Source organism: Trichosurus vulpecula, chromosome 5 (genome assembly GCF_011100635.1).
Source record: "Trichosurus vulpecula isolate mTriVul1 chromosome 5, mTriVul1.pri, whole genome shotgun sequence".
Classification (NCBI taxonomy): domain Eukaryota; kingdom Metazoa; phylum Chordata; class Mammalia; order Diprotodontia; family Phalangeridae; genus Trichosurus; species Trichosurus vulpecula.
Window position 1 is genome coordinate 299933191 of NC_050577.1, and position 27519 is coordinate 299960709.

General features: G+C 52.0%; 2 protein-coding genes across 2 annotated transcripts; one reads left to right on the forward strand and one right to left on the reverse strand.

Annotated features, from left to right (window-relative positions):
* Positions 1–434: 434 nt before the first annotated feature.
* Positions 435–22171, forward strand: XRCC6 (X-ray repair cross complementing 6). Its single transcript, XM_036761647.1, has 13 exons — positions 435–1346; positions 1657–1748; positions 3902–4014; positions 8855–8993; positions 9483–9737; positions 10195–10378; positions 11793–11979; positions 14577–14745; positions 16066–16227; positions 16404–16533; positions 17478–17578; positions 19258–19371; positions 21916–22171. The coding sequence occupies exons 2-13, from the start codon at positions 1670–1672 to the stop codon at positions 22098–22100; spliced, it is 1818 nt and encodes a 605-aa protein (XP_036617542.1). The 5' UTR covers positions 435–1346; positions 1657–1669; the 3' UTR covers positions 22101–22171.
* Positions 22172–23141: 970 nt separating this feature from the next.
* Positions 23142–27296, reverse strand: SNU13 (small nuclear ribonucleoprotein 13). Its single transcript, XM_036760461.1, has 3 exons — positions 27089–27296; positions 24574–24694; positions 23142–23519 (listed from the first exon to the last, which is right to left on the reverse strand). Exons 1-3 carry the CDS (start codon positions 27089–27091, stop codon positions 23257–23259), a joined length of 387 nt encoding a protein of 128 aa, XP_036616356.1. The 5' UTR covers positions 27092–27296; the 3' UTR covers positions 23142–23256.
* Positions 27297–27519: the final 223 nt, after the last annotated feature.

The following is a 27519-nucleotide window of genomic DNA, read 5'->3' on the forward strand; positions in this document are numbered from 1 at the left end:
CCGTTTGCGGTTGAGAACGTGTTGGGGTTTGGGAGGGGCGCCTCCGAAGGAGGAGTTGCCCTGCGAATGCCCTATTATTGGGCCTGGAGTCAGGAAGACTCATGATCCTGGGTACAAGTCTGACCTCAGACACTAGCTTGTAACCCCGGACAAATAAGTCACTTCACTGTTTGCCTTGGTCTCCTCATCTGTACACTGAGCCGGAGAAGGTACAAACAGCAACTTCAAGAAGGCCCCAAACGCGAGTCAGACACAACTGAAAAACTTCTGAATACCAACAGGGTGTTACAACGAGGAGGCGGCGCCGGAAAGCCGAGGGGAGGAGAATGAGGGCGCGAGGACCGGACTGCGCAAGTGCGGTGCTGCCCCAGCCCAACTAGAAAACAGCGGGGGCGGGGCCTTGTTGATTTCCCAGCCCGCGTGGCAAGTGTGTAGGATTTCTTGCGCATGTGCAAGATGAAACTTTTCCCCACGCCTGCGGAAGAGTGAGGCTCCCCTGGAAGAAAGTCGCCCAAGTAGTGGGTGAGCTGGGGGGGAAGGTAGTTTCTACGCATGTGCTGTAAGCTCCTTTGGCATTTCACCCAGCCTGTGGAGTTTCTCACCACCCCCATTACTTCGTATTTATTTTGCATCTACCTGGCTTGTAGTCCATATCCATTCCTCCCTCAATAGAAATGTTTGTATCCTCTGTGCTCATGAGGGTCCGGGTCCGGTGCTCTGTCCATTGGGCCCCCTAGCTGCTTTACCAAGTACATCGTAGGCACTTAAGGTGCGGTCCTAGGCTCTGGTTTCAAATATGGGGGTGATTCTGTCCTCGAGGAGCGCTTGGATTTTATTATACGTACACAGAAAAAGAAATAGATACAAAGTGATTGTGTAGGAGAGGACTAAGCTGCGTCGATCGCGACGGGTTTCCTGTAGGAGTGGGCACTTGGCTGTTCTAGAAGAAACGTAGAGATTTCAGGAGAGGAGAAGAGGGAGCACGCTCCAGGCCTCGCGTACAGCCGGTGCGAAGGAACAGAGGAGGTATTCCCGGAAGAGTGCTCCGACTTGGGGCTGCACAGGGAGCAGGACCGGGCCTTACCGTCTGCGCATGTGCGCTACGCTACCGTTTCCCCAGACTTCCTCCCACGGACGCCGGCGAAGGGGCGGGGCTTTGATTGTTTGGATTAGAGACTAAGGAGGCGGGGGAGGAGGGCTGCACGTGCGGGGCCGCGGTCCCTGCGCCGCGGAGCGAGCAGATTGGTGGACAGCGGCATCTCGCGCGTGCGCACTGGAGGGAAAGTCTCCGCTGGAGTTGTCTCCTCGTCGGTTTTCGCGCTGCACCCTCATTCTCTGGGCTCCGGGTAGGCATGGGCGCGCGCTGGGCCCCCTCACCGGCCATGCGCCCCAGCCTCGTTTCCGAGCGTCCGCGAGCTGGCTGCCCCCGGGAGGGAGGCTGGGGGCGGGGGCCATCCGGTTCACGGGGCTGGGGTCTGGGAGGGCCACCCCCTTCATCGCCGAGCCGGGGGTCGGGCACCCGCTCACGAAGGGCTGGGGTTGCCCGCCCCCGCAGCTACCATGCGTTACCCCAGAAAGGCCCCGCTGTGTATGGGGGGGCGGGGGTCCCGGCGTGGGAAGCCTGTCCTTCTGTGAGCTCCCTGTTCTGGTTTAAAGGCCCCCGAGGATCATGTCCGGGTGGGAGTCGTACTACAGAAACGAGGGCGAGGAGGAGGAGCCGGAGCCGGAGGAGGGGGCCGAGGCGGAAGGTAAGTGGAAGGGCAGCGGTCCGTCCGGGCGGCATTTCAGGAAAGAGAGGCTTAGTGACGTCTCTGGTTTGTACGTTGCCTAGATTGTCTCCCCAGTGCTTCCCCCTCCCCGAGAGCCGTCCCTCGTAACAAGTGCATCGTTTGTTAAAAGAGGAAGAGAAACCCCATCAGACACCCCTGACGCGGTACGCGCGTTCCGCACCCCTGGACCCCCGCCTGGCAAAGGGGAGCTACCTTCTCGCAGCTCCTCGTGGGGGCTAAGCTGGCTTTTTATAAGTGGGCATTATTCGCCTTTGATTGTCTCGTCCGGTTCCCTCTTTATGTGGTTCGACGTCACTTCGCGTCTGTTTGTCTGCGGTCCTCTTTCCACTTCTATGCTGAAAGCTTTGACCTCCCAGCTCTGGGGCAGCCATTCGTACTCTCCCTCCTGGGATGTCCCATTCTTACCATCCCGCTTCCTCTGCCGGGTCGCAACCCTCTGCCTCATAGTCCCAGGCCTGGGAAAGCATCGTGAAAATTCAAAGGTATAACAAGGGGCCGCCCAGAAGGGAAAGTCACCCTGTACCTTGCCGGCTGCTTTTTTGGTATTAACATTTTACTTTGTATCACATTTATCTGTGCAGCTTTTTTTCATATTTGCACAGTGCCTTTCCCATGAGAAGGGTTATGATAAATGGTGATTTGAATTGGGATAATCAGAAAAGCCCTCCCCCTCCCCCAGGCGTGCAGTGACAAGTATAAGACAGTTTTGCTCTTTGTATCTCTGCCTTGGGCTCAGGCTGGACCTTCGCATCTTTGTCCACTGATTCTGTTGACCAGCCAGCTGGGGTCAGGTACATCCTTTAAAAAAAAGAAAAGCTTCAGGCTGGACTTGGATTCCACCTTTACGTAAGGTTCCTTTTAACTCCGCCAAGTGGCCTGAACATGTTTTTTATGATTGTCGTCCCTTGTTTACTGTAAGGTTAATGGGGAATAAGATCTTTCCCCGCCCATTAAGGGAATCTTACTTGTGGGAAGGTTTACACACTTGTTAATTTCTAATTAGGCACTGAGTCAGGAGAGTCCTGATGCCTTCTGGCTCTGAGCTATATATTCTGAGAGGTGAGCTTTTCGCTTTGGGGTCTCGCTTATGAGGAGGATCTGGTGATTCCCCAGTGGCGACTCCGAGTAGCCCCTGGACCTCCACCCCCACTGCTCAGGGGTAAAGGCTCCTGATTCAGTGATGAATGTAAAGTATATATTGCAATATCCTTTTGATTCAGGCAGTAGAGCCCTGTGTGTTGGTCTGTATTTCTCTTCTCTGTATTTCATCTGTTTGTATTTTACATAATTAAAGAAGATCCTTGACCCCTTTAAAGTTGCTTTCCTTAGTAAAGCAGATAAAAGAACCTGCACCAGCAGCCATCCTAAGTGTGCCAGTGTGGTTGCTGTTACTGTCAGATTTGTTGTAATTCAGTTTTTCTGTCTGGCTGCCACACTAGCACTTCCGTAGAGGAAACGTTCTGTAGAGCAGTTATACCCTTAGTACAGTGTAGACACTGGGTGCTCCGTTTGTGCTAAGTACTTCACGGAGGGAGACCTAAATGAGTGACAAAGTGGAAAAGCCCCCTCTGGGGTGTCAAGGGTGGATCCCCTAACCCCATCCCAGGTGTAACTTTACTTCCTGAGCCCAAAAAAAGAGCTTAGCTTAAATGATTTCTCAGGTCCTTTCTAGTCCCAGAATTGTGTGATCTTTTTAAAAAATCTTATGAACAGAAAGACTGGGTCAAGGGATGTACAGGGAGGCATATTTCATTTTGTTCAAGAAGGAAGAACTTAGAAGCATTAGAATCAATCAGCAAGCATTTATCCGATACCTGCTGTTTGCCCAGGTGACACGCTGGAGCCACGGCTCCAGGGGGGCTCAGCTCAGCCACCTCAGGAGCACTTAACCCCTGCACGCATAGAATGAATAGACTTGGAAGGGAGGTGAGACTACAGTGATATTGAAAGTTATTCCCAAAGTCTTCTACTAGAGATCAGCTGTGACCCCAGAAGGCATGTTATTACTGATACTTGAGTCCGTAACGTCTTTTTTAATGAAAAAGAAACCATCTCAGTCCTTGGCAGTTGCAACATAAATTCAAATTGTTTTTAAATATTTTCCCTTTTAGGAAGCTATAAGTATTCTGGACGGGACAGTTTGATTTTCTTGGTTGATGCCTCCAAGGCTATGTTTGAGGCCCAGGATGAAGATCGAGGAACTTCTTTTGACCTAACCATCCAGGTAAGGTTGTCTTTTACCTCCAGACGAAGCTCCAACTTCTGAACGGTTGTGCTTGAAAAGTTGGCTTGATTGAGTTGGCTACATTAGTCATCTGGAGCACAAGATGTCTTTTTTTTAAAGTTTTTAGAATTCTGAATTTAATGAACACCAAAAAAATTCCATATATAAAGTGGCACGGGAAAGGAGCATTAACATCTGTGGCTTCCGGAGCTGTCCTCCTCACTTGTTTCCTTCCGAACTTTGGTTCTGTTTTTTTTAAAAAGCTTCAATAACCTTCTTTTCATGAGTGCCCTTATTACTTGATTTCTTCTTCCTTCCCGTCTTCCCCAAGAAAAAAATCAAACAGTCTCTGTAACAAATAAGCATCGTCAAACCAAACATGTCCGCCCGTTTGCCAGGTCCCCAGAATTCCGCACCTTGGCATCATCCCCCTCCCCCCCAGATCAGGAGCCCTGTGGAGTTGCTGTTGGTCATATGTTTTAAAACATTGTTTTACGATTTGGTGCATAGGCTATCTTTTTCTGTCATTTATGTATGATAAAATCTCTGCACATATGGTAGATACTGTTCAACTGTTCAAATCTCCTTTTGATTCTGGTAAGAAAGGGTTCTGGTAAGCCTTTTTATTAGGGCGTTCAGTCTTACTACATTTAGGAAATGCTAGATTTGACCAGTCTGCCATTTTTAGTTTGCTGTTTTTGTCAGAAGGGAATACAGACTTTATTTTTGAATTTTTTTTCCATCAGATCAGCTTATGGAGATTACAGCCCAGGGCAAGTTCTCATCTTCAATGTGTATGGGGGGTATTCCCCAGGTATTCTCAGGCAGTGGTAGAGAAGTAAGGCATTATGACCTGGTAGCTCACCTCAGAAGAAGCTTTGGAATCCTTGAGGATTACAACTGGATGAAGGGAGGAAAGAGAATAAAGGAAGGGGGCGGCAAAACTGACTCCTCAGGACTGGCTGCCCATGGTGCCTGAATTCCCGGTTAAAAATTAATTTGTAAATTTCCCAGTGTCCATGGGCTCATCACACACTTACAAGAAGGTTGCTCTAGATCGGGTGGAAGGCTTCAAGGCCCAGGAAGTACAATGTGGGCAGCTTGGTCTGGGTGCTGAGCCAGTCTGCATGTGCTGGGGCCGGGGGGACATCTAGCTCTCTGCCGTACAGATGTGGTAAGCAGGCTGACAAGAGTCGCTCTGGGTTTCTTGTCCAGGACTTCCTCTGTGGCGGAGGGAATGGATCAGCTAGAGCAGGAGGCCCTCCAGCACCCTTTCCCCACCCCGCCTGTTCCCTTTCCATGTTTCCCTGTTTGCCTGCCGTCATCTCAAGGCGTTCACATTGGTGACCTCAGAGTCCACTCCCTGTGTTCTCTCAGTTACCAGGCCCATCCCATTCTCTGTTCTCTCTCACGTGGCTTCCCACATCCTCATTCTGGCCATCGTCACCTCTTAGCTGCCCTTCCCAGCTTCTAGCCTGTCTCTTTTCTCAGTGCATCCTCCATGTTGAAGCCAAAATAATTGTCAGGCACAGCCTTGAGAAGTCTTTTTCCTGATCAGAAACCCCCCTGGAGCTCCCATCGGCTTCTAAAGTAACATAAAACTGGCCTTCAAGGTCCTTCATGGACTGGCTCATACTTACTTTATACCACTTCCCTTCATGTACCTTTCATTCTGGCCAAACTCAACTACCAGCTGTTACCAAACTTGTCATCTGTGCATTTGCAAAAAAAAAAAAAAAAAGAAGGCCCCCCCCCCCAACCCTTGCAATGTGCCCTCATTATTCTCCCCCCCCCCCATATTCTTGGTCTTCCTCCAAGGCTTAATTCTGGTGCTGCCCGTATGTTTTATTGATGTCTTTTTTTTTTATTCAGTTGTCTTCCCCTCCCCACTGAACCTCCCTTATGACACAAAATCAGGTCAGCAGAAAAGCCAGTGCAGTTCCTGTTACTGTATTTTGCCCTGGTAGCCCCCCAGCTCTGCTGTGAAGGAGTGGGTGTGTTTCATTGCTTGTTCTCTGGGGAGTCGTTGGTTTTCTCCACTACTCAGAGGTCACCTTCCTTTCTGGGACCTGTCACTTCCATCGTTAAAGTCATCATATGTAATTTCTCGTGGTACTGATGATTGCCTCCGTCCTCACAGATCTTCCCCCGGCTCTCTCGATTCCCTGAAATATTTGTCGCGTCTTACTGCGCAGTAATGTCGCATTTGCTTTGTGGTGCTGAGTTTTTTCTGCCTTTCTCCAGTCATGGACAACTACCCTGTTTCCAGTGCTTTGCTACCACAGAGTGACGTGAATGCCTTGGTACACAGTGGACCTCTCTCCCCCCATCTTTGACTTCCTTGGGACATGTGGTGGGTCAGTGGGCATATTTGTGTAATTCAGACTCTGACGCAGCACGGTTTAGGCTGCTTCCCAGCTCCGGTCAGCACGTCGGGATCCTGCCAATCTGGCCGCAGCTGTTTCACCATCCTCCGTTCCCTTCTGTGGTCATCTTTGCTATTTACTGGGTGCAGGGTGAAGCCTTGGAATTCCGTAATTTGCATTTCTTTTACTGTTGACTATTTGGAGTATTTTTCATATGCTCATTTATAATTCACAGGTCTTCTTTTGGAAGCTCCACATCCTTTGAACATTCGTCTTACTTGGCAGTGGCTCTTGATGCCTTGAATGTGTTTGTGTTGTGGATAGCAGACCATTATCACTGACATTTGAGGAAAAGATTTTCTTTGCTCTACTGTTTCTCTTCTAATTCTCTCTTCCTTGATTTTATTCATGCAACAGCTTTTTAAATTTTTCAGTCGATTTTTTTAAAGCTTTTTATGATCTTTTCTCTACCTTACTTGGTTAGGAATTCTCCACCTGGCTGCAGTTGTTAAAGGCTCTGGATTTTCTTTTTTTTTTTTTTTTTTGCCCTGGTGTGTGACCTTTTATACTTAGGTTGTGGATCTGTTTTGAGTTTATGGAAGTGTGTGGTATAAGAAGTTTGTCTAAACCTGATTTCTGCCCGTCACCTTCCTGTCAGACAGGGTGTCCTTCCCCCAGCACCAAGCTCAAACTTTGCTGTTGACTATTTGAAAGCTGACTTAGGCTGCTTGTTAGTGTGTGCCCTTCCTGGTTCTTCCTTGCCTTTTCATCCAGTAGTTATCTGGCCTGAATGTTGGGTGCCTAGTGTAGCCTGTTAGTCTGTACTCAGTCTGTCCCAGATCTCACTGAGTTTTCCACAGCTTACATAGCCCGGTGCTTACCTGGACCTGCCATGTGCATGATAGCATTTATTAAGTAGTTTCAGATATTTAGGTGAAAATTTGTTAGCATGGTGAAAAACAGGACTTAGTAAATGTGATCCTTGGTATTCCACCCACCTGGTTGGTCATTAAGACTAGACTTGAGAAGAGGTTACATTTGGGGGCTGCTCTTCTCGATGCTGACTTCATGAAAGCCCAGTGTCTTTCTTGACCCTTGATTGCCTGTAAGCCTGGGATAGTGAGTGACCGGAGGCTCTATGGACCAATACTCCTCATTTCCCCCTTAGGATATCTTCGAATAGAGACTGAGAATCACAGATTTGAGGAAGTTGTGTTTTTCTTGTAACCCCTGTAGGCCGTCATTGGGAGTGGCACCTTCAACCTGAAAGGGCCCTATTTTCTCTGTTCCCAGAAGTTTGACTTTTGTGTAGGGTTACTCCCACTGAGAGCGGATGGACAGGGGTCAGTTTATTCTAGAAGAGAAGGTGAATTTGGGGGATGTAGTATGGTGCTCTAAGGAAAACTCTTGGGGGAGGAAGCTATGTGTGTGTGTGTGTGTGTGTTCGTGTTCGTTCTCTTAGGGGATATGGGTGGCTAGCCATTTGGTCATCCCCTTTCTACTGCTTCTTTCTGGTAACCATGAGAAAATGGTTAAAGAAAAAAAGACAAATGACCATTCTTATAGTAATAATAGCTTGGGTGCAAAGGAGAGAGGAGCAGACAAACCACAGCCAGCCCAGGCCCAGTTTAGCAAATGACAATTGAAGGAACCTACATTTGCATTGCATTTTAGAATTCTCAAAGTGAAATCTAGGGCCCATCCCCTGTCCTGTCCCCCCCCCCCCCCCCCCGCCCCATCCATCCATCATCTTATTACATCAGTGAAGTGAACTTCAGGTTCAAACGGCAGGGAGAATGAAGGCTCCTAGAGCTCATAAAATCTGATGGGAATCTGGGCCTAGGGCCATGGCTAGAAAGCCAGCAGATTGATGGCTTTGTAATGACCGTTTGAATTAGAATCTCCTGGGAACCAGGCTGTTGCCTTTACTTTTTAATTATAGTAGACTCTGCCCTCCCAGGAAGAGACTTGGGGTTAGCCTGGGTTTTTTGGCTCGTGCCACATGGATATTCAGTCCTGGGTTGTCACCCCCCTTTCTCGACCTTCCATCTTATAAAGAGCTACTCAGGGTGAAGAAGGTGCCTGATTCACTCTGGTCTGAGCTGCGTTATCGGAGTTGCCCTGAGTGGAATGAGCTTCTCAGGAAGTGGTGGTCTCCCCTTTCCCCGGAGGGCATCGAGCAAAGGCTGAGTGACCACATCTCAGGCTGCTGTAGGAGCATGCCTGGTCAGGGATGGGCTAGACCAGGCTCCCTATGGAAGTCTGAAATATGGACCCTGCGGTGCCCCCAGTGACACCCAGCAAGGGGGATTCTGCTCGGAGGTTTCTTCTGTGAATTGGTGTCTCTCAGTTTTGTTGCTGTCCTGCAAGCTCCTACTTTTCTCTTGGTGTCTCCAGGGCTCAGCCCCAGGTTTTGCCTAATGAGGATTGGCCTTGACTCTCCCTTGGTGTCCCTTCCCTGTGCTTTCCCCCAGTGCATCCAGAGTGTGTATACCAGCAAGATCATTGGCAGTGACCGAGACCTCTTGGCCGTGGTCTTCTATGGCACTGACAAAGACAAGAACTCGGTGAATTTCAAAAGTGTTTATGTCCTTCACGAGTTGGATACCCCAGGTATGACACGTTGAGACACTCGAGGCTGTTTCTGCTCTGTGGAAGAATGTGGGGCACGGGCTCTGAGGGCCAACTGCTACTTGACTCTGTTTGACCTTGGCTGTATTGGTGCTCCCTGGGCCTGGGCTTCCTACTCTGTACTGCATAATTAGATGAGTTGAGGTCCCTTCTAGCTGTAAATCCGACTCCAAGTCATCCGTCTCTGAACCAAGAGGGGTTAAGAATATGAGCAAGTTGGTGTCCTGCCTTTGATAGGATTCAATCTCCCTTTTTCAAGGTGGATCCTTGGATGCTTGGCGTAGGATTTAAGAGGGCCTGGGCTTGGAAAAAGCAGCCTGCTCCTCGGGTGGGGATTGGCTGTGCCAGAGGCCATGTTTGTTTCTGCCTAGCAAAATGCCCAGCACGTGGTTGGTGCTAATAAATACTCATGAATAGCGTGCATGCCCATTATTCTTCTGTTGATCTTTTCCTTTTGGCCCCCACACCTAGGTGCAAAACGAATACTTGAGCTTGACCAGTTTAAGGGAGAAAAAGGAGAGAAACATTTCCAGGAACTGATTGGCCATGGCTCAGACTATTCCCTGAGTGAGGCCCTCTGGGTCTGCGCCAACCTCTTCAGTGGGGTCCGGCTCAAGATGAGTCACAAGCGGATCATGCTATTCACCAATGATGACAATCCTCATGGCAAGGATAGCGCCAAGGCCAATCAGGCCAAGACCAAAGCCAGCGACCTCCGTGACACAGGTGGGTGAGGCAACTGAGACGCAGCCCTCTAGAGAGAGGCACTGACCAGGGCACGGGAGCTAAGGGATCGATAGAAGTGGCTAATGTTGGGCAGGACCTGGCACACAGAGCATCGGGCTCAATGAGAGCATTTACTTCCATGCTTTAGAGAGATGGCAGGTAAAAATCCTGCCTCTTAGGGTTGAGATACTGCCGTAGGAAGAATTTCTCCGCACCAGTTATTAAGCACCAACTGTATGCCAGACATTGAGCTTGGTTCTGGAGATACTGACACAAAAAAATGAAAATCTCCTTGCCTTCCAGGAGCTTATGTTCAGTTTGTTCCCTCCAGGGCTCTCCCACCTCACTGCTTATTGGAGCCCTTTAAGAGACAGAGTTGAGATTAGTGGCAGGAAAGTGGGGTTTTGGGTGGCTGGTACTAATTTGCCCTCACCACTTTCTTCTGCTCTGGCAACAGGTATCATCCTCGACCTTATGAACCTGAAGAAGCCTGGGGGGTTTGATATTTCCTTATTCTACAGGGACATCATCACCCCAGCCGAGGATGAGGACCTTGGGGTTCACTTTGAGGAGTCAGGCAGGCTAGAAGACCTCCTGAGGAAGGTTCGGATCAAGGAGACCCGGAAACGCCCTTTGGCCAGGTAAGCCCAGGAATGGCCCCAAAGGTTTTTGTTGGCCATTTATGCAGGGCTGTCGTGTGGGCAGACCATAGTCATCTCTGACAAAGACATTCTCTTTGATCCTCACGGTTTGCTGTTGTTGGATGGGCCGAGGAGGCATTTCTCCTTTCTGTGTAAAAGAAACCAGTCTCCTATTGTGTTAGGCCCAACATGGACCCTGAAGTGGTCATTTGATTGACCAAGTTTCCCAGAGATCTTTGCTGCCATTAGAGTCCTCTCCTCCCCCCATTCCTGCTAGCATGTGCCCTTAGCTCTGGGCCAGGGCTTCTGGGCATCATCTTTGGAAGGTTATTGGGAAAGCGTGAAGGGGCTTCCTGGCAATTCCGTGAGTTTGGGGGTGATTCTGAGCTTCTTCATGGCTGAGTTTGTTTCTTCTGGGCCTTCCTCCCTCTCTAGACTCTGGCCTTGAAGCAAAAAGACAGTGGTGGTCTGTCTCTCTTTATTTCATAAAAGGTAGAGGTGAGGTTTGAAGGACCACAGAATGAAAAAGGTAGAAAAGACTCAGCCTTAAACCTTCCAATGCTGCCCCTCTCATGTGGGTGCAGGGGCTTGGGGCACTCTCTCCCCTGACTCTGCTCTGTGATCTTTTCACTGGAGAGTCCATGCCTGGTAACCTAGAACTTTGAGTCAGAAGTTGCCCGGCACCCTCCCCCTCCAGGTGTGACATCCTCTGTCCTGAGGACACGCAGTTCACCGGGCATCCAGGGAAGGCTGGAATCCAGATATCCTCCCTCCAGCACTGTAGCACTAGGCTGTTTCTTCACAGCCCAGTGAGGGGGGCACATTGGTGTCCAACTTATTATAGAGATGAGAAGACTGAGGTTATGTGAACTGCCCAAAGTCTCAGGATTTGAACTCAGGTCCTGGGCCTCATAGTTTTATCCTCTCTGTACTGCATCATGTTGCCTTGGAGCATTTTCTCCTGGAACTTGGTCCTTGATGCGGGAACAAGCCTACAAGAACCTCCCATGTTTAAAGTGGGCTCCCCAAAATGCCCTCAGCAGGGCACTCTCCAAACCTAATGCAGAACTGATGAGTGGGATGGAACCCAGGGAGGGTTACCAAGGAGAGCCCACAGCACTTAACCAGAGAGGGAGGGGGTGCTGCAGTGCACAGAACCCTGGGCCTGGAGCCCGAAGGTCTGAATTCAAATCCTGCCTCAATACACTTGCTAACTGGTTGGCCCCAGGCAAGTTACTTAACCTCTGCCTCAGTTTCCTCATCTGTAGAATGGATCATAATGGCACTTATCTCCCAGGGTTGTTGTGAAGATCAGATGAGACCATATTTGTAAATCAGTTTGTAAATCTCAAAATGATACGTAAAGCTTGCTGTTACTATTTTAAGTCCTTCTGGCTCTGCTCTTTCTCCTCAGACTGAAGCTAAAACTGGGCAAGGATGTGGCCCTGACCGTTGGCATTTTTAATATGGTCCAGAAGGCTTTCAAGCCTCCTCCTGTCAGGCTGTATCGGGAAACAAACGAACAGGTGAAAACCAAGACCCGAACATTTAACGTGGAAACGGGTGGCCTGCTCCTGCCCAGCGACACCAAGAGGGCTCAGGTAACTCCCCCATGCTCCTGGGGCTGTAACAGTAAGGCAGGAATAACAACGTAGATGGGAATTGTCAAAGTGCCTGTGTGGTTCTGTATCGCAAGGTATGAGAGACTCTCCATGTAGAAGGCAGAAGAAGTAAACCATTTATTCAGACACCAGAGAACCAGATCCCACAAGCCATTTATCCAGTCTATCACGGCAGTAAAACATTCCACACACAGTATCACAGCCTGGAAACTCGCCATCCCAAACCCTCTTGGACCCCTGCTGGGATCTTCCCCAAAACAACCCCACAGCACAGCTAAGTCAGCCTGTTCAGTTCTAACAGTCACGAGGGTGGCCATTAGCAGCCATAACTCCCCCCCTCCCCCATAACTTCTTTCTCCTGTCAGGAAGCTACTACAAGGGTGTTTGTCACGGTGGGCAGGGGAGGGGGAGTGTGAAGGATGGGCCAGACTGGATGAATTGACTTTTAAATTTACAGACACTTATTTTCTCTTCTCCCCCTACCCTCCAATTTAAAAGAAAAAAAACAAAATCCTTGAAACAAACATGCACAGTCAGGGAAAACAAATCCCCATATTATTATGCCCCAAAATGTGTGTCTCCTCCTCCACCTCGTATCTGGCTTATCCCAGCTGAGCTGTGAAAAGGAGATCTAGTCCCTGGAGTGATGTAAGGGTGTGGGTATGCTAATAATCAAAGAGAGCCAGCATCTCTCAGCAGGGCCAGGTGTGTTGGAGCTTTCTAGTTTGAAGACAAAGATCTTCAGCATCCTCTGGTCCAACCACCTCGATCTCACCAAGGTGTTGAACAGGGGTGTTTTTTTGTCTTTGCAACCCCACTGCCTGGCAACAGCACTTAATACGTGTTTGTCAAATAACTGACTTTTCAGGAATCTCCAGTGGAGATCACCTCCCTGACCACTGATGGGATGTGGCTCTCTCGAGTCCAAGTCCTCGATCGGTCCACGATGACTGAAGCCCTTACAGGGCTCACTTAAAGGACCAGGCCCTAGTGAGAATGTTTGGCCTGTCGGGAAATCCCATCTGCCGACCCGCCTCTGTTTCTCTTGTGGCTTAACGTGGCCTGAAGTAAAGATTGATGGCACGGGCTGAGTGTGGGACAGACAGTTGCTTCTAGTCCTGGGGCCGTGTCCCTTCCCATCTTTTCATCTCTCCGATCTGTGAAATGGGTTTGGGGACCTTGCAGTACCAAGATGAAAAATGTTCAATGGAATGTGGTCTTCCTCCATGAGAAGAATGCGGGAGAGTGTCTGGGATTTAGATAAATACAGGCTGAAACCGGAATGAATCTGGGAGGACCAGAAATCAAGCGTTGTTTGGATTGGTGTTGGGGTGGTCAGCATCAGCAGAGGAGGCGTGACTTCAGTCTTGGAGGAGACAGGCTTCCCAGCGGCCACTTCCCAGCCATTTGTCATTCAGAGCCAGAGGCGGCAGGGAGCCAGCTCGCTCAAATGATGTGATTTTTTTTTCTGCTTGACAGTATTTTACTTTTTCCAGTTATATGTAAAGATAGTTTTCAGCGTTCTCTTTTCTCAGATTTGGAGTTTCAGAGTTTTTTCTCCCTCCCCAAGATGTCACGCAATCTAATACAGGTTATACATGTACAATCATGTTAAATACATGTCCACATTAGTCACGTCATGAAAGAAGAATCAGAAGAAAAGGGGAAAGCCAGGAAAAGAAAGCATTCAAACTGCCATGACTTTTTCTCTGGATGTGGTAGCACTCTCCATCGTGGATCTTTTGGGATTGTCTTAAAGGAAGAGCTAAGCCAGTGAGAGTTGATGATTGCACAGGTGCAGTGCCCCATCCCTCAGATTTGAACTCAGGTCTTCCTGACTCCTGGCTCAGATGCCTAGGAGCACAGCTGTGCAAATTGTTTGAAATCTGGACCTTTTGGGCCTCCCCCCACCGGAAGTACAGCCCTGTTCACTCACCAAGTGCCTGGAGAAGGAGGTGTTGGCACTGTGAAGATACGCGCCCCATGTTTTGTGGCCCTGGTGCCCCAGGAGGAATTGCTGGATGCCCGGAGGCTGTCACTGTGTACAGTGCTCTCCTGGGTCTGCTCAGTTCACTTAAGTCCGGGTTTTCTGAAATCTGCCTGCTCATCATTACTTACGGAACAGTAGTATTCCATTATATTCATATACCACAGTCTGGTCAGCCGTTCCCCAGTGGTGGGCATCCCCTCAATTTTCAGTTCTTGGCCACCACAAAAAGAGCTGCTATAAATATCTTGGTACTTTTCCCTTTTTTACGATGTTTTTGGGAAACAGTATTGCTGGGTCAAAGGGTATGCACAGTTCTATAGCCATTTCGGCAGAGTTCATGACATTATCTGATCCTGGGTTATTTCCTTTTATCTCAAGCACCTGCGAAAGCCTGGATGGTTTTGTATCCCCTGTGCCCATGAAGCTAATGCAGGATTTCCTTCAGTCATTCGAATTCTGGCTCTCAGTCACCCAAAGCTGGAGCCAGGTTAAATGAGTGTGGTTTGGGGTTTAAAGATGGAGGAAGTGGCCCACTGAGCCTCAGCCTGCTCCTTGGCCTTCCCTCCTGAGGTCTCTCTTCTTTCAGGTCTATGGAGGCCGTCAGATTGTGATGGAGAAGGAGGAGACGGAAGAGCTGAAGAAATTTGATGAGCCCGGCTTGGTTCTCATTGGCTTCAAGCCTCTGTTTATGCTGAAGCAGCATCATTTCCTGAGGCCTTCTCTGTTTGTGTACCCAGAGGAATCCCTGGTTAATGGTGAGTGAGGGGTTGTACTGCCTGCAAAGTCAGCCCTGGGGCTCTTGCCATTTTGGGCTCATGGGATTCCATTTTTAAATGAATAAAATTAAATAGCTGGGCTTACAGAGGAAACCAATTCTATTGAAATACAGTGATCAGAATAGTAAAAAAGCAAGGTCATGGACTGAACAGGAAGAACCCAGGGTTCACCAGTGCCCAGCCACGATTCCAGAGGACTTGTGATGAAATATGTGTCCAGGCAGGTGGGGAATGGTTCTATGTGGATGTGACCAGTGCAGGAATTCATTTTATTTAACTACATGTGTTTGTTAATGGGTTTTCTTTTCCTTTTTTTCTCACTTCAGATGGGGTAAGATGGGATTGAGAGAAGACAGATTTTAATTGTTTGAAAAGAATGAATTTTAATTAGTTTTTTTTAAAGAACCCCTGGTTTACAGAGTGAGCAGCAGTTCTTGTCCTTCAGAATGTGTGAGTGTGACCCTTTTGTTTTCAGGAACCAAGCTGGTCCCCTTTCTAATGAGGGGAATGAGCCATTAAGCCTGATAATGTTGAGTCTCCTTAGCAATGGAGGCTCATGCTGGCATGGACCCTGGGAAGGGAAACTAAGTTAATTAGAAGTCATTTTTTTCTTAATTAATTTTTTTCAGACATTCATTTTTTTTTCCCTCCTGCTTCTCCTGGGGGGAAAACCCCCAGTCTTTCTCACAATGACGTAAAGCGACACCAAACACCGGTGTCCTGATGGACCGGAAATACGTGCCCGCCTCTGCTGATTGGGCCTGCCCTCGGTGGCTGGGAGGTGGAGGCCGGCTTCCTCTCCTTGGTCCTGCCTCTGAGGGGGGTTCTTGAGCCTTCCCAAATTTGTCTTTCACACTGTTGTTGACGGGGCGAGCTGTTCTCAGCCTTCTTGGCTCTGCAGCATTTCAGACAAGGCTTCCCAGACTATTCTTATAAAGTCATTTTGGGGGTTTCCTGACCTTGCCCTCTACCCGAAAAATATCTTACTGTTGGCTGGGGAGGGAGGTGGAAGATGCATTTATTGAGCACCTACTGCATGCCAGACACTGTGCTGAGTGTGTTAGAAATAGCCCATTTTATCCTCAGGATAACCCTGGGAGGTAAGGACCGTTGTTACCCCATTTTGCAGATGAGAAAACCAAGGCAGACAGCGGCGAAGCAGCTTGGTCAGGTTCACTCAGCTATTAAGTGCCTGAGGTCACATTTGAACTCAGGTCTTCCTGACTCCTGGCTTAGATGCCTAGGAGCACAGCTGTGCAAGTCATTTGAAATCTGGACCTTTTGGGCTTCCCCCCCCAGGAAGTACAACCCTGTTCAGTGCTTTACTCACCAAGTGCCTGGAGAAGGAGGTGTTGGCACTGTGCAGATACACCCCCCGCCAGAACAGCCCCCCATGTTTTGTGGCCCTGGTGCCCCAGGAGGAATTGCTGGATGCCCAGAGAGTTCAGGTGACTCCTCCAGGTAAGCAGATGCAATCCTCCCACCCTTCCTCGCTGTGCCTTCGCTGCGGCTGGTCTGGCCTGAGCCACTGCGTCATCGGCTGTTTGGTCTGACCAAGATGCTTGGCACGTCGCTCTGGACCCTGCCTGGGATGTTCTGGGCAGATGGCATTTGGACCTTGTCTCTTACACCTGCAGGCTTTGAGCTCGTCTTCCTGCCCTATGCTGATGACAAAAGGAAGGTGCCCTTTACTGAGAAAGTCACCGCCAACCCAGAGCAGGTGGCCAAGATGAAGGCGATTGTCCAGAAACTGCGTTTCAAGTATCGGTGAGTGTGGCTGCCCCGAGAGAGGAGCAGGGCAGCGGGCAGAAGCAGAGGCCCACTCCAAGACCAGTGAGGGCCCTCATTTGAGCCCTGCAGGGATGGACCACCTGCCCCGCCACAACATGGTGCTGCCCGGCAGAGCTCAGGAGCCTGGGGATCCATTTGGGGGACATCTTCCCTGGGGTCACTTTATTTAATACAGGCTGTTTTCTTGTCACTTTGAAAAGTCATCTAACAAAATGAGAGAAAGGTCCAGATTCTCTTACCTTGAAGCCAGGGGTTGTCCTAGGAGCCCTTGCTACCCCCTTGTGATGAGTTCTGGAGTTCTGGCAGAGATGGGCAGCGATGGTGCCACAGGCCCTCACTGTCGGTCCAGGCCTCTGAGAAGGAGCTGCTGCTGCTGCTGCTATTAAATGGGATTGGATTTCCTTTAGAAAGTAACATGGACGAACAGAGCCAGGGGCAAGTATGAGAGTGCAGAGTTTGCGCCACCTTGGGCCAAGGAGCTGACTTTTCAGTCGAGGCAGATGGGAGCAGGGTGCAAAGCTTTCTCACATAGACTAATGTGGTGTCAGGGCCTGCGGGCCACCTGCCTGCCTCCATGCCTCTGCCCTTTCTGTGGGGACCAGTGTCCTGCCTGCGTGGGCTTGGCTGGGCTCCCAAGGCCTTCTCACTCCAGTCCCCACAGCAGGAGGGAATGGCTTGCTTGGGGTCCCAGTGATTGAGTGGCAGCTGCAGACACAGAAGTGGCACTTCTGCCTGCCTGCATGGGGGTGGGGATGGGTGGGGATAAAAGGGATGCCCTTCGGGGCATCTCCCCCCTACCCTCACTGATGCCTCTGCTACCCACCCCCAAGACCTTAGGGCTGGGTACAGCTGGGCGCCTTTGTGTGTTGGTGCTGGTCTCTGCTCATTGGGCGTCTGCCCTACTGGGCTTTGGTTTCCAGGAGTGACAGCTTTGAGAACCCTGTGCTGCAGCAGCATTTCAGAAACCTGGAGGCCTTGGCACTGGACCTGACGGAGCCTGAGTACGCCCCAGACCTGACATGTAAGGTCACTGTGCTTCTCCCATGCAGGGAGGCTCCGAGCGGGGTTTTACGGGTGATTGATCTGGGATCCCTCCATGATCAGAGTGGCCTCTCCCAGGGGACTGAGGGGAGGGGCTGGGGTCCAAGGTGTTCCTCATTCCCTGACCTTGACCTTGGCCTGTCTCCAGGCCTCCCTGTGGAATTCTTGTTCTGGTAAAAGAGGGTCTGTGGCCATGGAAACATAGGGCCTTTGGCTGGTGAGGGAGACTGGAGCACAAGGCAGCAGAGGGGGAAGCGTTCTGTGTCCTGTCTGAAGCCCTGCCCAGCTTGGGCCCTCTGCTGTAGTGTGCCTTCTGCCCCTCGGGTTCTGATACGGTTCCATCTACCCTGTACATTAATGTATTGTCCTCAGAGTATGAACTGCTTGAGGCCAGGGACCTTGGTTCTGCTCTTCTGGCCCCTTGGCATGTAGCGCACAGTGCAGGCAGTAGTCAATAAATGCTGGCTGAGTGACTGCCTAAGTGGCAGCATAGGGTACACAGGACCGTTCACCTTGGAGCCAGAGGATTCGGAATTAGATGAGGCTTCTACCACCCTCTGGTTCAGGCCCCTTCATTTACAGATGAGAGAGCAGGGCCTGCTGCCGGGATGCAGCCTCAGCCTTGCCCAAGTCCGGGCTGCCCTTGACAGAAGGGAGAACACATCGCCTCAGGGGAGCGGCCCAGACCTGCCCTCCCTGGCCTTGGCTTCCTCTTCCCTGTGAGAGATGCCAGTGTGTGCCTAACCTGTGGTGGTGGTGAGGGTCGGATGTCCCGTGCTTGGTGCTCAGCCGTCCGGGGCTGGGTCAGTCAGCAGAGCAGGCCTGCGGGTCTGGCTCTGAGTGGCAGCTGGAGCCCTCTGTGGTCATGGCTATAACGCTTTCTGTGGGGCCGGCCGGCACGCTACCTGTGCGCTGACTACCTGGGCACAGATTCACAGTTGAGTCATGGAGACTTGGGGGCTGCTTTAAAACATTAATGTTTTTATTTGTTGTTGGGGGCTCCAGTTTGTAAAGCCCCTTGATGGGAGAAATGTCTTCTCTGGATGATCCCATGTGATGTCTTAGGTGATGTCTTAGCTCCGTGCCCCCCTGGGACAGACTAGAAGAGCTCTGGGAAGGCCCTGATGTGTGAGGCTCCTGCCCCTCTCCACCCTCAGTGTTCTTTTGCTCTGCGGAGAGGGCAGTCCACACCAGATCTGAGAGCCTTATGTGGCAGTGGGGCCACGTTGGCCAGCAGGGGGAAGCTGAGCAGGGCTTGCGGGTGGCCCAGCCTCCCTCTCTTTGCAGAAGTGACTCCCATTGATCCCAGTTATACGGGCTTCACCTGTTCTCACAGGGTGTGCCTCACTGTAACAGGGTCCAAAGGCCTGGGTTCTAATCTTGGCTCCACCACTTACCTTGGTTAAATCACAGTGCCTTTTCTGGCTTTAGTTTCCTAGTCTTCGAGATGAAATGGCTTGGACTAGGTCTGGAATCAGGACTTGAACTCAGATCCTGCCCCCACCACTATCCTTGTCACTGGGCAAGCGCAGCCTCTCCCTGGGCCCTAGGTTCCCTCTTCTGTGGGGGCATCGATTACTAGGCTCCTGAGGTGCCTCCGTGCCCTCCAGCTCTGATCCTTTGGGCTCATCTTCCCACCACTTCCCTCCACTCTTGCAGTGCCCAAGGTTGAAGCAATGGACCTCAGGCTGGGCAGCCTGGTGGAGGAGTTCAAGGAGCTCGTCTACCCCCCTGACTACAACCCTGAGAGGAAGGCCGAGAAGCGGAAAAGAGGTGAGGTGTGGAGGCCAGCTGCTGCTCCTGCTCTCACCTTATCCGCCCTCAGAGGCTAATGAAGGAGGAAGCTCCTGACCAGGAGACCGAGGGCAGGAAGTGACAGGCAGCAGTTTGAAACAGGGATGGTGGTGTATTGTGGGTGGCCTCCCGCTTCCTCCCTTGGTCCGCCTGCCATCTCTCCTGAGGTCAGCTGCTCTGGCCCTGACTGCCTTGGGGGGAGGGGGACATCTCCCTTTGACTTTGGTTGTAATCACCTCGGATGTCACCCACCACGTTCAGAACAGAATTTCTTATTCTGTTGAAATGGGTCACCCCTGGCTTGCCCTTCTCTCCCTCCCCCCATCCAGTCTTTTGGTCAGTCTTGTCAAGCATCCCCCTCCAACATAGCTTCCCCCCACTGGACTTTCTCCCTGCAATCCTTCCCCCACAGAGCTGCCAAAATCGTCTTTGAAAGCACCGGTCTGACCTTCTGCTTCCCCAGCTCAAAAAGTGTCATTGACTCCCTTTGCCTTTAGCCTAAGACACAAGCTCTTCAGCTGCCATTCTGAGCCTTCAGCCTCCCCTCGGCGTCCTTGTGGATCGGCCTTGCCCCTCATCTCACCCCCGTAGGGCCCACTGCCGGATTATGTGTGAGGTCGGCTGTTTGCCTGTTGTGCCCCCTCACCCTGGAGAAAATTCCTTGGGCTGGTTTCCCCCATGATGTACTTTGTTTTTGGAGGGGGAATTTGGGGCAATTCGGGTTAAGTGACTTGCCCAGGGTCACACAGCTGGTACATGTGTCAAGTGTCTGAGGCCAGATTTGAACTCAGGTCCTCCTGACTCACCGCGCCACCTAGCTGCCCCATGACATACTATTTTTGAGGCCCACACCTTGCACTTTGCTTTATCCCGACCTCTGATTTCTCATTGGGGTAGAGCTTAGTGAGGAAAGCCCCTTACCTGTACAGATCACAGCTGCTCCGCAGAGGTTTTCAAGCCACAGAGGTCTCACACAGGGAGTCTGGCCCAGATGGAGGTTCCTGGGATGGACCCCAGGCTGGCACCACCCTCTGCGGCATTCTCGGGTCTCCTGGATTGCAGGAACACCTGGTGCACATGCTGGGCAGCCCCTCCTTTCCCCTTCTCAGGCAGACTTGTGCAGCTGCTGCCCCTGCCTCCTTCCACCCACCTGCTCCTTTATCTTTGGCAATCTGACCCTCATTCCCACCTTTCACTAAAACTGCTCTGAGGGTCACAGGGATCAGTCTGAAGAGGCGGGCTGCAGAGGCAGCTTCGAGGCCAAATTTCTCCTTTATAGTCCAGAACCACCTTGTGGAATTCTGATTTCCTGTAGAATCTAATCTCCTCAAGGGTACTGTATCCCTAGAACCTAGCACGGTGCCTGGCACATAGTAGGTGCTTTTAAAAGCTTTTTGAATTAAATTTCTTGAAATATGATCAAATGATAGGATTCAGATTTTCCTGGGAGACCAGTAGTTCTCAGGTTTGTGTCTGAGCTTGAGAGGATTTGCTTTGAATTCCCATGTAGCTCTTCAGCCTTCTATTTAATTAGCACAGCCCGGAGATGCTGGCCTCTGAGCCAGGAAGACTTGGGTTCTGCTCCTGCCTGATGCTCCCTGGGTCTGTGGCCCTGGATGACTTTGGGAGAACCTGGGCTCCCAGGCCCGGGCCTGGTCCTTGTCCACCAGGAGTCTCTTGCGGTTGCTCCCCAAGTTTATGAGCTTTCATTTCTGTTCGTTCCAGCTTCCTGGATGCCAGATGGTTCTCACCTTTCTGAACTTGAAGTCATTTTTTTTTTCTGGGTCTCCTTTTCTACCCTTCCCCCCTCATTTCCTAGAGCTTTTTCTGCCTCTGGAGGATGATTTTTCTCATGAGGGTGGCTGATCGGGTGGTTCTTGAATAGAGAGAGGGTCACTCACTGAGAGCAGGGCCAGTATTCATCCTTCCTGCTCTAGTGCCTGGCACACAATAGGTGCTTAATGAATGCTGTTCGCTGGCTCCTTGCTGCTCTAAACCCCATGAGCCTACACGTCCTCAGCTGCCTAGGTGACATTCTAACCAAGTGGGAGACTCCCACATCAGAAGTTTCATAGAATGTTCCCTCAAGGCCTTTTATTTTTCCCCCACTTTCTTCTTTGTTCAAAAACTCCTCCTTGACCTCAGTCTATGATTCTCCCTGTGCTCAGTCCTGCCTCATTCCCACCCACCTCAAAGCCTTTTCCATTCTCCTCTCCATTCCCTTCATCTGGTCTGGCTGTTCCAAGACTGGCTTCCCAGCCGCTCCTCAAGTAAAAGGCAAACAGGCCCTGTTCATTGTGGCCCCCAGCTGACCCCTGTGACATTCCCTGCCAACTCCCACCTGGCATGTGTTCCCTCCTCATCCCACCTGCTTTCCCCCCTGCCCCATCACCTCTCCTTAAGTAAAGGTGGTCAGCTGGCTCTTCATCTTGGCATTGCACATAGTAGGGGCTTTAATGGAGAGGCTTCCAGCTGGGCCGTGGCTGAGGTAGCATCCTTTCCTTCTTCATTTTCCATCAACAGACAGCAGCGATCCTGGAGAGAAGCTGTCCGAAGAGGAGCTCAAGGCCCACGTTCAGAAGGGCACCCTGGGCAAGCTCACAGTGTCCGTCCTCAAAGAGGCTTGCCGCACGTACCGGCTCAAGGCCAGCAGCACCAAGAAGCAAGAGCTCCTGGACCTGCTGACGCAGCATTTCCAGGCGGCCTGATGGGCCCTTGGATCCTTGATCTTGCCCCGCCTCTCTTGTTCACCAATAAAGAGAACTGCTTTTCTTTGGGACCAGTGTCAGGGTTCTTCTCTCCTATTCTTAACAAGTCATTGAAAGCATCTTCCCTTTTTCCTCTTGCAGATTCAGGGAACTGGCCCCAAGTGCCTTTCAGAAAGACAGGGGAGTGGGCAGAGGGGGTCGTTCTCTCCTCTCCAGTGGCCAGTGCTGCGAGGTTCCTCTCTGGGAGCACAGGCCCAGTCTTTGACCTTTCTACTCCGTATGGGTGGTTCCCTTCCTGCCCCTTTGTCTTTTGTACCCTGGGTCCACACTACACCTGCAGGGAATCCTCCCAGACTACACGAGGCCAGAAGCGGCTTTTCCAAAAATGCTGTAGCTTCTCAGCGACAATGACCTGGACTAGGGATTCTTAACTGGGGGTTTCTGAACTTTTTGCATTTCAGTAGTTAGTTGCCTTAGTGATCCTGTGTTTTGTTTCATGCATTTAAAAACAATTCTAATTTTTAAAAAATAAAATGCATTGCAAAAAATTCTAAAATCTGATTTAGATTCAAGGATATGGAATATAGAAGGTCATTAGGAAGTAAAATTGAGAGAATGGAAGGCCCCTTGAACTCCTCATGGTCTGACACGACTCAGGGTCACAATCTATAGTGATGCCACAAGGGGAGTGGGCCCACAGCTGTGGGAGGGTAAATGGAGGCTTTCAATCTGTAACCATTATGAAAGTGGGCAGCCTGCCAAGGAGCAAGAAAAGCTAGCACCTTGGTGGGAAAGGGGCTGGTTTCTGTTTGGTAGTGGAGGAAGGGAATGTGCATTGATAGTGGCCTACATGCCAGATACTACTGCCAGGAGTGTCATGGTAGCTTGTCCCTGGCTGGTGGCAGCTGCTGGGACAAATATGAATGGGACCCTCCTCTCCCCCATCCCCCAAAGGTCAAGCTCTTGTGACCCCAGGGCCTATAGAAATGAATACCACAAAATGAAGCAGGGAAAAGGAGAGTGAAAAAAAGACCCGACCAGTTCTAACAGCCATAAAAATGTTTAACATTGAAAGTCACCTGAGAACAGTCTCTGCCCACACCCCACATGACCACAGCCCTCCCCGGTCAGATCCCCAGCTGAGCCACAGGCAGCCTCAGACTAAGAGTCTCTCGATTGACTGCTGGACGGACTGAATCTGGGGCTTCAGCTGGGAGCCCTCCTTGATGGTGACCGAGCAGGCGATGACCGGCCGGGAGACACCACAAGCCCGTCCCAGAGCTTGCTTGGAGCGCACGAACACATAGGGGACGTTCTTGTCCTCACACAACAGCGGGAGGTGGAGAATGATCTCCAGGGGCTCAGCGTCGGCGGCCATCACGATGAACTCTGAGATGCCTCTGTTGAGGGTCTTGGTGGCTGGGGAAAAAAATCAAGCTTCAAGGAAGAGCCTCTCCAGGCAGCCTGAGGAGGACTAGCTAGTTGGACCAACCCCCTTCTAATCACTGGGGCTCCCTGGGGAGCCTTCCTACTTATTGGGCCTGAGCTTTGAGGCTCCCAAGGGAGGCAGCCAGGGCCCCAAAGGAAACCCACACACCCTGCTCTTCTAGAGGGGACCATGGGAAGTCTGGCCAAGCTGCCCAGGCTGCAGGCCTACAGGGAATCACCGGGGGAGTGTGAAGGGACTGCTTGGTCCAGCCAGGTTTCTGAACCCCAGGTTTTCACTAATCTCAACGAAATCTATTATTTTCTTCAGTTGTTTAAAACCATGCTTCTGAGGGGCCCATCAGCTTCATCAGATCACTAGAGGTGCCCATGATACAAAAAGGTGAGGACCCCAGTGATCTCGTTTTAAAGGACCAGCGGCCCAGAGACTGCTACAGGAGCCAGAGCTGGATGGGGACCAGCAGCCCGGAAGCCCCATCTCCAGGAGGCTGACTTGACCTCTCCGGGCCTCAGTTTCATCATGTATGAAATGGGAAGGATTGATGATAGGTCCTTTCCAGCTCTCAATCTGTGACCCTCTGATGTGGGTCAGGTCACACAGAATAGTCAAAGGAAAAAGCCAAGCTGGGCTTTGAACCCTGGGCTTACAGATCTCTTCCTTCTCTTGAGGACTAAATCAGGGTCTGAGTGAGAAATGCCCTACCCAGTCATTCACCCCGCCCAGGCCCACGAAAAGCCCCCCAAGCCTTGTCAGTGGAATCAGAAATTACATCGAGTAACAGCTTGACTGCTACTACACCTGAAATCCCTGGGGCTTGTCCCTCCACGGACAGAGCTCCGGGTGTCATCCCTCTGCTCAGAATGGGAGCTTCTTGAGAGCACGGGTGGCCTGCTTTGCATGCCCAGAGCTTGGCCCAAATGCTCATCCCTTCATCTAGCCGCCGCCCCCAGTCCTAGCCCAATCCCTTCCCTGCTCCCCCCACCCCCAAGCAGGACGGCCAGTGGCATATGCCAGCCAGCACCTCACCTTCATTGGCGCCCTTCCGCAGCTGCTTGTAGTTACAGGACTGCTGTACCAGGTCCAGAAGCTTTTTGGTGAGCTGGGCATCTGCCAACGGGTAAGCTTTGGGGTTCACTTCGGCCTCAGTCTGGGAAAGGGGAAGACAGCTGGGGTCAAGGCTTCATTAGCAACACTTATAGGTCAAGAGAAGGGAGCATCTTGTGGGGAAGCAAGGTAGGACCTTCCGGGCACACCCTGTGCCCAGCGATTCCCTCCCCCTGCCCACCAGGGCTCCTGATGGTATAATCAGTAGCTGGCATTTCTAGAGGGCTTTCAGGTTGGCAAAGCATTCTCCACCTGCCATGCCAGCTCTGAGCCTTGGAGGACAGTCTCTCACGGCTCCCTCCTGGCCTCAAGCTTCCTTCATGCCATCACCTCCAAGAAGCCCAGCCTGACTGGTCAGGTGTTAGGCACATCTATTCTGTATTTACAGCTGGTAAAGAGTCAGCCCCTAGTGGGCAGGGACCAATTCTGTCTTCCATTCCAGTCCCCAGCCACTAATCAGAGGGAGAAGTGCATACTCAGCAGCATTTCCCAAATGCCACCAGGGGAGGCAGAGGGCTAAGGCATTCTCCAAGGCTCAGGGGACCCCCAGTCAGGGGGAGACACCACAGTGGTGCAACCTGGAGAATAGCACAACAGAATGCCCCAGTACCAAAGGGACAAAAATTCCCCAGGTGCCCTGGCCTTGGCATTCGAAGAGGACAGGGGCTCAGTGCCAGCTGGAGCAGCCCAAACCCCAAAGAATTATCACTGAGTGACATCGACAGCATTGAATGCCTCACCCAGAATACCAACAGCCCTGGGGGCCAAGATCTGGGATCAGGGTGCCTAACTCCTGCTTACAGGGTGCTCACAGGGGCCCCTCAAACCTTAGACCAGAAACTCTGCCTTAATAAGGGCCCCCAATCAACAAGAAAGCAAGCACAAAACCTCAAATTACCCTCCTATGAGGAAGCTGAGGCTGGGGGGATGAGGGAAGCCAGGGCTGTGACTCAGTTCCCCTTCGGTCTGGGAGTCAGAAATGCCCTGTGCGATAATCTAGTCCCACCCCTTCATTTTACAAACGAGATGTCATATAAAGCTAGCCTCAGGGCCATGCTGTCCATCCAGGCGCCCCCTTCCCCAACCCTTCCGATCAATTTCATTCTCTCCCCTCAGCCAAAACCCTCCCTGCTCCCTTAGGTCTGCCCATCACCCTCTCCTTCCCGCATCAGCCAGAACAATCTAATAAAGCACAGGTTCCTTCCTTACTCAAAAACCTTAGGTGGATCCCTATCGCTCCCAGGACAAAAAGGCTTCTGCCTGACGTTTGGAGCCCACCTCAGTCTCCTCCTGACCTTCCTGTCCTCAGCCTCCAAATCCCGGGTGCTGTTCACTGCACACATAAGGATAAGATGGGGTTCAGTTCAACAAACCCACTAGGCACCAGGTCCAGATAAGGAGGGTGCCCACCACAGCTCCTGGCTGCGGGACCCTGGGCAAACCATGGGGGCTCTCTGTGGCCCAGTAACCACCCAGGAGTCTGTTCTCCCTTCTAGTCGGCAGCCCTGGGTGCTGACAAAGGTGCCACGAGAAGACAAGCCTCTGGGGACCCTGGTCCTCCCACGTGGCTCCCTCGGACCCAGGGCGGATGTAAGGAGGCAGCCAGGGTGCCGAAGGGCCAAGCAACCCCACAGAGCCGGGAAGGGACGCTGGACTCTGACTACCACGGAAATCCTCACATCTTACCAGACTGCTGGGGTTAATCGCTTTTCCCCCCTGCAGCTCGTCCGCACTAATTGTTACCACGTCTATTTTACCGATCGGAAAACTAAGGCACAAGCGACTAGAAAAGCGTCGAGGCGGATTCGAACCGGGGTGCCCAAACACCTGGTCCCGCGCTCGCTTCACCAGACGGCTGCCCACCGCCACAAGCCCCAACACGTGCGGGACGCGGGCGGCATCCGGCCACGCTTCTCCACGTGCGCGGGGGCCCACGCGGTAAACTGGGACAATTGGAAGCCGCGCCCGGCTCGGCCGCTCTGCCCTACGGCTCTTCCCGCCTCGCTCCCACGTGGAGCCGCCGAGGGCGCCTCCAGGCCGGGAGGGGAGGCTCGACCTCGCTCGCCTCCTCCGAACTCCCCCGGGAGCCTGCGCGGCGGGGGTCGGGGATCGAACGCAAAGTTTCCACTTTCTCAGCCTCCGCGGTCTCCCCACCCCCACCCCCACCCGCCTCCTAGAGGGCTGCGAGTCCGGCAGAGGATACAATGTTTCCGCTTCCCGAGCCTCGAGCTCCGAGCCGCCCCGCCCTCCCTTCCTCCCGGCCTCTGAACGTCGTCACTCGAGGGCGCCGCCGGATGGGCCACGATTTTTCCACTTCCCGAGCTCTGCGCCCGCTCCGTGCGCGCAGAGCCCCGGCCCGGCCCCGCCGCCGCAGCACACGCAAGCGGCCCGGCCCGGCCCTGCCCGCCGCCCACCCTGCCGGGTCCGCAGCACTCACCATCCTCGCGATCCTGCTGTCCGATCCCTCCTCGGAAGAGCGCTGGGATCGCGGGAACAGGATGAGTCCTCTCGGCTCGAAAGCTTCACGGAGGATGCCTGGAGTGGAAAAGGCCCCGCTCGGGGCCCCCGGGAATGAGGCTGCTGGGAAAGAGGGCGGAGCCACGCGCGGAACCCATCGGCCTTTCCCCTCCTCTCCAGACCGCTCCGCCCCGCCTCCTCTTTGCTCTCTGCTGCCGGATGTCCCCGGCTGGTGGCTTGGGGATTCAGCTCCTTAACCATCCGGGAGAAATCTCGCGCCGGATCGTTGTGTTACAGATGCATGTATTCGTGTAATCTTTACGTCATTCATTTACCCAACCGGCTCCAGCTTGTAGCGCTCTGGGTCCCCCTTCTGCCTTCTGGAGCCACGCTTAAGGGTCTGCTCCTCCT

Excerpts from the sequence above, each read along its gene's own strand:
- XRCC6 (XM_036761647.1), top strand. The coding sequence starts at position 1,670 with ATGTCCGGGTGGGAGTCGTACTACAGAAACGAGGGCGAGGAGGAGGAG. Across the intron at positions 4,015-8,854 it reads CTTTTGACCTAACCATCCAG|TGCATCCAGAGTGTGTATAC; the intron begins GTAAGGTTGTCT and ends GCTTTCCCCCAG. Across the intron at positions 16,534-17,477 it reads AAACTGCGTTTCAAGTATCG|GAGTGACAGCTTTGAGAACC; the intron begins GTGAGTGTGGCT and ends TTTGGTTTCCAG.
- SNU13 (XM_036760461.1), bottom strand. Across the intron at positions 23,520-24,573 it reads GCGGAAGGGCGCCAATGAAG|CCACCAAGACCCTCAACAGA; the intron begins GTGAGGTGCTGG and ends TTTTTTCCCCAG.